Below are 7,738 nucleotides of genomic sequence, written 5' to 3' on the forward strand. Positions count from 1 at the left end.
TAGATGCTGCTCATTTGCTGCAATGTTGTTGTTTTTTTTAGCCTCGCTTGTCTTTCGTCTTCAACTTGTCCACTTTAAGGACACACTGCACAGTCTGCAGTCATGGTCAGGTACAAGGACTGGACTGAAAATGAGTGAAAAAGCAGCCAAAGTCAAAATAAAAGCTTTCAAAGACCTCCAGAAGCCCTGAAGAACTTTAAAAGATGTCTATCTTCCTTGAAGTAAAGTATAAAGAAGTTAAAGGGGATTTAAAACGTTGGCATTGAACATTGTACTCTACGTACCTCTGCAGTGGATAGACCCAAATGAATGAGCTTAAAAGTGAGTCTTTGTCATGAGGAGGCACAATAAGTCAGAGGTCATGACCTTGTAGAGAGTTGTTCTCAATACACGTGTGGGACAAAAGGTTTTCACAATTCAAGACTACCTGGTCTGTGTGCTGCGGTTAATCAAAATTAAAAATAAGACAAAAACTTGATTCTGTATCAGACACAAAGGGGCTTTGTGCTACTTTGAAATTTTGATTCGTATCAACAAGGATTAAAGTTGATTAATTCAGCGACAAAAAGTTTCAGGAATTTATACGACCAGTTCCTCAGCTGAATCAGTAATCAATGACCTTAATCCCCAGGTACAAGTCCACACTGCCACTCAGTGCGAACTAAGTGCCGTCAGTTCAAGTCACTGTTGCTGAAAGATGAAAATTCTCAGGATGTGGCTTTGATTAGAGGAACGACTGCTGCTCTGCCAGACTACAGGTGTTCATGCAAATTTAGAACAAGATGAAGACTTCTGCGTAGTGAAAAAACACTAAACTAAGCTACCAAAAAGCAAAAATCCAGGCCAATTATTCAAAAGTTAAAGGACAAAATATCAGCAGTTTGTAAACTTAATCAAATAGATGTGTTAAAGACATTATTTGACACCATTTAAAACAGAGAAGCTCTGCAAATGTCCACCCTTCACACACAGAGCACCTGGAACAATGTTAGAGCAGTCTTGCTAAATGTCAGCCCAACTCCAGCTACAGACGTGTGTCCACGTCCAGCACGAACACTGAGGCTAGTCTCTGCTCTACACGAGCTTTTACCTCCGGTGCTCTGACTGTATCCTGCTTTCTGCCGTCTCCGAGCACACAATAGGCCTCTGTGTGCACGGCCTGCAGGAATGCTGCGAGATGGCAGGGCAGTGGGATAGCTGCATGGTGAGGACGGGGGGTTGGTGTGTGAGGAAGGGCGTGCGGGCTACAAGAATGAAAAAGAGGAGGTGGAGGAGCGCTCCTGAGGGTAGAAGGTGGGGGTGATGGGATGGCAGGGATGGAGGGGCTGATCTCGCCGCTGTACAGGCGCACAGAGGCTCCAGAGGTCTACAGGGTGTCCAGGTTTCGGCACAGTGACCGTATTCGAGCGGTGGCTGCGGGCCTCTGTGCAAACACAGACGGGCGATGGGGAGGGGAGGGTGGAGTCAGCAGCTACCTGGAGGAGAGGAGGAACTGATCTAACCCTAACCATAACCCTAACGGCATTCAAGACGGTGAAGCCGTATTAAAGTCAAGAAGTACAAATTTGTCCTGGCAAAGTGGAGACAACTGGAACCAAAAACTCAGTGAGAAGTTTTAGACGTAGGTCTCATTTTCTGGAGCATCCAGAGTCAGACATGTTCAAAAGTAGAGATGTAATGTCAGCAGTCAAAGCAGCAAATTTAATGAAGTTTATTTAAGACAGTTTATTTAAATATACCACTTTGTAAAACTTTCATTGGCTGTATTCAATCCTCTCAGCCTTCTTCTTGTCAGCAGCAGAGCTCCAAGGTGAACGTCAGTCTTTTCTCAGTTGGGGAGAAGCTGATTATGTTCACCTCTTTGATACAGTATTTCTACACTGACATTCTGGTAGGAAACACTACACTGAAGCACAAAGGGGATGTTTTATTCCACGAGGATCGTAAAAAAGTATTTTAGACATTCGATTTGGATGAATTTGATCCAGTCGAGATTACAACTAAAACAACCATTATTGCCAAACTGGCATAAAAGTTTTGTATAAAGACCGAAAGCTAATTGATAAAACACTCCATGGTGCCATGACAGCTACTTTACAGCTCTCTTCATAGGCAGATATTAAAAACATGGTAAAATTAAGGCTCTTATAGATGCAATTGAAGAAATCTCAGTCAAAGAACTGCTTGCTCTCAGCTTGGATGGCACCGGGATTATTTTCCCTACTGTTTATTCTAAGATATCAATAAAACGACGCATTCAATTTTCCACAAATGTTTAACAGTCAAACAAGCTTTATTTCTCTATTATTTTTTGTGTAATACCCAGCCATGTTTGCCTGTTTTGGGTTTATATTAAACTAAAAATAAGTTCAATTCAAAGGGTTTTTTTGTGCTTTTGCATCTGAGGCATTGTCTAAACTTAAGTGATGTGTGGCATTATGAATATATCATGTTTGCTTTGGGTATTGAGGAGAAATTAGCATAAATCTGTAAATGACCGTTTATTTGATAATGTGCACTGAACAGGTTGATAATGAGGATAATTAATGTCTCCTGGTACATTAGAGCTAATATAAATCTGAACTGCATTGATTACCTTACATTATGCTGCAGCTGTTCTAAAATTATTTCAAACAAGGAGACTTTCTCCTGACCCCCGTCTTGCAAAGTTCTTTCTTGTCTGCCGACAACTTTTATTTGTGACCCTAAAGAACAATTGGATTATTCCAAACAAGTGATCCAGTCACATTTTAGCAATCAATGTCCCTTTTCTTTCTTAAAAATTCATACTTCAGGCCTCTCAGCCAAGGCTTTATCCAGACCTCCAGATTACAGAGCCTGAATCAAAGCGCCAGAGTCGGTATGTTTCTTTTCCTGTGTGAGGTGGAGGGGGAAGAGGTTAAGTTTGTGCAGGCTTGTTGAGTGCAGCGAAGGGGGGGGGCTTTCTCACACAAGATGGACGATGAAGGGACAAAGGTGGCATTCATTGGCCGAGGAATGGAAAACATTTTCTCCTGAAAACAGAGAAGCTACGACCGGCAGAGGCAGAGCAGAGAGGCCATGGCTTAGCATGCACCCCTTTGGAGAGGTGACGTGCCTAAAAGCGGCAGCAGACGAGAGGCCTTGTTTATCTGATAATATCATGCCACCTTCAAAAGCCTGCTTGAAATGTGATACCGCGACAATGGGAACGTCTGCTTGTGCAGTGTGTGAGCTGTGAAACTGAGCACGGGCAGACTGGAATCAAGATCTTCAAACGCCTCCTGAAAAATCTGAGCTGAGTCCATGGTGGCCTGAAACAAAACATGAACTTATCTAATTGGCATCTAATGAAAATACAAAAACAAAAAATTTAAAAAAGAACATTTCAAAGAACAGTGGGAAGAACAAGATGACCAAACTAATATTGCAACATCTCAAAGCACAAAAACAAAAAAAAGCAATATCTCAGAGAATACATAAATAAAAAGAATCACACTTTCTAATTATTAAGCTGAAGGCCTAACATTGTTCACTCTCTGCCTTTTAGGTCTGAGTGTTAAACTTAAATCATCTTGTGTTAAGAAACAACAAACTCAGCTACTACCACACCAGATTACAGCTCAATATCTGTAAAACTGTCTGAGTTATAGACATTTTTGCGTTGGTCAGTGTTGATTAGCTGTGGCGGCCATTTTGATCTGGATCAACTCCAAAAATCAGTCAGCTGTAGATGTACATCGAATGATTACTTTCTAAATGCTTCATTAAAATCTGTCCAGGGCTTCGTGAGATATTTGGCTAACAGACAGTCTCACACACGCACACAAACATTATCACCCTCTTGTCTTTGGTGGCGGGCAACAACAGCAAAAAGAGAAGATTTTAAAAACACAAAAAAACAATATTAGAGAGTCTATATCAACAAAATGGGGGGTAAAATATGTTAAACAAAAGCATTTAACATTTCACCAGCAAAAACTACATGCCAGAAATGACAAAATACAAGACCTTGGACATAATAGTTTAGAAAACACATCAGTTCTGTTTTCTTGTACAGATGAAGTCTGATTTAGTCGGCAAGGAGTCAAAGACGCGGCTCTGCGGCTCACAAGGCAGCTGAGATCAAAGGCAGAAAGTTGGGTCTAAAATATTCAAAGAATAAAAGCATGAATATCCAACAGGGTGTGTTTGAACCCCGAGGAGGAAAGACGTGCTGTGAAGAGGAAGGATGTTCAGACATGAAGCCACCTCAGCAGGGACCACACGCTGACCTGAGTGCAAGGTCTTGGGGTGAGTGCGCCACCTAGAGCACGAAGCAGCGAGCCGTCAGAGAATCAGTGAGAAGAACACACCAGGAGGTGTCACCATCTCACAGCAGGAAAAAATAAATCAGCACTGCTTATGAAACAGCAACACAGGACTCAGTCATGTACTCAGTCTACTGACTAAGGCGAGGAAACAATTAAACCACCATCTGCTTAATGTTTGTTTCTGTCATTACTGACAAGCAGTGTCACAAAAGTGTATTTATTTCTCCAAAAAATGGATACTGCTGTTGTTTTCTCCAATAGCTATTGCTATCATTATTGACAGAACTTGTCCAGACTTGTGTAATGTATGATGTAACAGGAATATAGCATACAGGAGGGAAAAAACAGCCTGTGGTTAAAAATTGAAGGCCTCGCATTCACCTGTTCACTGGTCCAAGGCCACGTCGTTTTATATAATAAAAGTCTGAAAGAGAGGTTTCTGAGCTCTTCATTTGCTTTCAATAATTAAATGCTTTTTGCTTTTATGCTCAAAATCCCCACCATATGGTTTGGTCACTTCACTGCAGATACAAATGTAATTTTTCCTTTCAGATTGAATTACCTCAAATTTGAATATTTACAGGCTCACCTTGGAGACATTAAGGACTTCTTTATTTCTCTCCTGCTAAACCACCGGTTCCTTCAAGAGTCAACAAATGGCTCTTGAAGGAACCTCTAACACCTCTGTGGCCTGTCCTTCAGCTCATACATTAAACAAATCTAAGAAACAGCTTTTTTCCTGTGTCGGAAATTAGAAATCACGCTGTCTCGAGACGATGCTGGAAAACCGGTCCCTGCTTTCGTCCCTTCCAGACTTGACAACAGGAATGTTACATGGCTGATCAAACCCTTCTTTGAAAGCCCGACAGCTGATTCAGAACGGTGCAGCCCGAGCGCTGACAGGTACTTCTAGGAGAGATCGTATTTCTACTGTTTTAGCTCCTCTGCACTGGCACTCTGCGAACAGGAGAATAATGTTCAAACACCTCCTCATTACATACGAAGACCTGGCTGTACAGCAGCTCACTGTCCCCTACAACACGACAAGAACACTTTGCCCTCATCACACGGGGCTTTTAGTTGTTCCTGGAAGTTTTAAACTCTGGACTTGGGCCCCTCTCCTCTAGAAACAGCTGCCTGCCCGAGTACAGGACACCCTCGCTGCCCCCAAACACAAACTACAAGTGTATTAATTAAAAAGAGCTAACCTCTTTGCATACATTGCATCCATTTTAATGATTACCCTGTTTGTTACAAAGTAGGGCGATGATGGTATTGCCTTTCTGTGCCTATCACTGGATGTTCATCTACTTTTGAATTTAGCCTCGTTCCACATGGCTCCCACAGCTAATTGACAATTAGCCAACACAAAAAAACAGACATTGGCTAAAGTTTGATGCGGTAGCAGCCGAGAGAGACATTCACAACACATTTGCCGAGCATGGACATCTCGCAATGTTGCGTGAGGTTGCGCAAAAAGGTAATTTTCCCGGTTTGACCCAGACAGCTAAAACTCTGTCATGTCTCAACATGAGATGACGTCAGTGGCATCGAGAAACACTAGGCCTCTGTCATCATTAGGTGCTTTTACTCTGTTTAAAATACATATAAAACACACCTATTCACTCACTCGTTACTGATTTTATGCTGGGTTTAACTGAGCACTTTGAGTCACCTCTGCTTTTAGAATAAGTGCTACAGAAATGAAGATGAGTTGATCTGTTGACAAACAATAAACACTCGTGGGCAAGCCTGTGTGAATCCCCCACCACCACCTTTTTCCCAGTGAGAGCAGCAGAAATGGTGGCAGCAGCTGAGGTTGTTGAACCCTTCCTCCTCCTGCCTGGGTCACAGCTCCGCCCCTGGGTGACAGCCTGTCCTCCACATGCTCCACACTGACACACACCAGCTGCTATTAAAGCTGCCCGGACCAAAGGGGTGGGGGCACACCCGGCTCTCAAGACCAGCACCTGGGGAGGAAAGGGAAAAAAAAACAAATAAATGAAATAAACCGGTTTCATCTAGGTGTTAAAGAATAAGCCCCCACTTGTCACAATGCACTGCCTGAAGCGCCTGAGGACGGCTAACCCGGGGACTCTGCAGCTGTTTAAGACCGCAGTTAGCTCCTCCAGGGTCGGAGCTGACATGATGTCCAGGAGTCAGCCGCTTGTTGCTTCATCCAGCTGGGCAGCCTCACCCCACACCCACAGAGCCCTCCATCACCAAAACACCGCCGATGGGGACCAAGGATGTTCCAAGTAGGTCACGCAACAGGCTGGAAATAAGCAACAAGTCTTCAGCATTATTGTAGCTCTTTCATAACCGACAGTACTCTCCTCCAAGAGTCGGGGTAAAGTTAAACTTGTCATTAGCTGTTGGGATGTCTAACTCTGTTAGCTAAGTGTGTTTTAGCTAATTCTGTTCGCTAAAGTACACTTACAGAGGAGTATCTTCCACTTTAGTTTAATTTGGTGTACAACATCTATGTTAAACGATGAAAAGTCAATTTAATGATCAACGTATCCATAAACTAGAACGAAAAAAATAGCAATTGTGCGGTTTTATTGGGTTTTTTGAGGATTTTTTAATTTTTAGCTAGCGCAGTGGTTGCTCGGCAACGCCATAAACAATACTTGAGTTAGCTAGCTGCTAACGTTAGCACACACGGGGACTCCTGGTTACACAAACCTTTAACTTTTTTCTTTTCAAAAGTAAAAATAAAAATAAAAATGTAGAAGAACGAGTTAAACATGTTTAGTTAGTGAGCATGGAGCTCATCTGGATAATTTAATAGCCGTAGTTTGAAAGAAGGCGTCTCAAACAACTATAGATAAGTTTAAATGAGCTTTATCCAAGCAACATCAAATAAAACACTGAATATTTGACACTCACATAGTTGTGCTAGTGTTCCTACAATGTCAAATGTCACACATCAGCTGTCGGACACTTGGTTACTTCAGTATTTTGTACAAGATGCTCTTTAAAAGAAGATGGCAATCAAAATAAAAGAAGCCAAATAAAACTGCAGAGCCATTTAAACACCGAATTGAATTTAAACGAGTGTATAATATAAGTATGCATATCTGAGACTAAGAAATGCATTATTGGGTTTGTTATTTTGTATAATTTGATGCTACAAATGTCAGAACAGGAGGACAGAGGCAGTAAAAGTGTTATGAGATGATTAGGAAATACAGGTGCTGGTCATAAAATTAGAATATCATGAAAAAGTAGATTGATTTCAGTAATTCCATTTAAAAAGTGAAACTTGTATATTATATTCATACATTACATACAAAATCATATATTTCAAATGTTTATTTCGTTTAATTTTGATGATTACAAATGACAACAAATGAAAATCTCAAATTCATCATATCAGAAAATTAGAATCTTGTGAAAAGGTTCAAAATTGATGGCACCTGGTACCACACTCTAATCAGCTA

General features: G+C 41.5%; 1 protein-coding gene across 1 annotated transcript in view; it reads left to right on the forward strand.

Moving 5' to 3' along the window:
• Positions 1–6,347: 6,347 nt before the first annotated feature.
• Positions 6,348–7,738, forward strand: part of LOC108232125 (glutaminase kidney isoform, mitochondrial) — a 28,320-nt gene continuing 26,929 nt past the window's right edge. Inside the window, exon 1 of the mRNA XM_017409725.3 lies at positions 6,348–6,550. Coding sequence (XP_017265214.1) covers positions 6,348–6,550 — 203 coding nt within the window. The remainder of the gene's footprint in view (positions 6,551–7,738) is intronic.

This window comes from Kryptolebias marmoratus, linkage group LG8 (genome assembly GCF_001649575.2).
Source record: "Kryptolebias marmoratus isolate JLee-2015 linkage group LG8, ASM164957v2, whole genome shotgun sequence".
Lineage (NCBI taxonomy): Eukaryota > Metazoa > Chordata > Actinopteri > Cyprinodontiformes > Rivulidae > Kryptolebias > Kryptolebias marmoratus.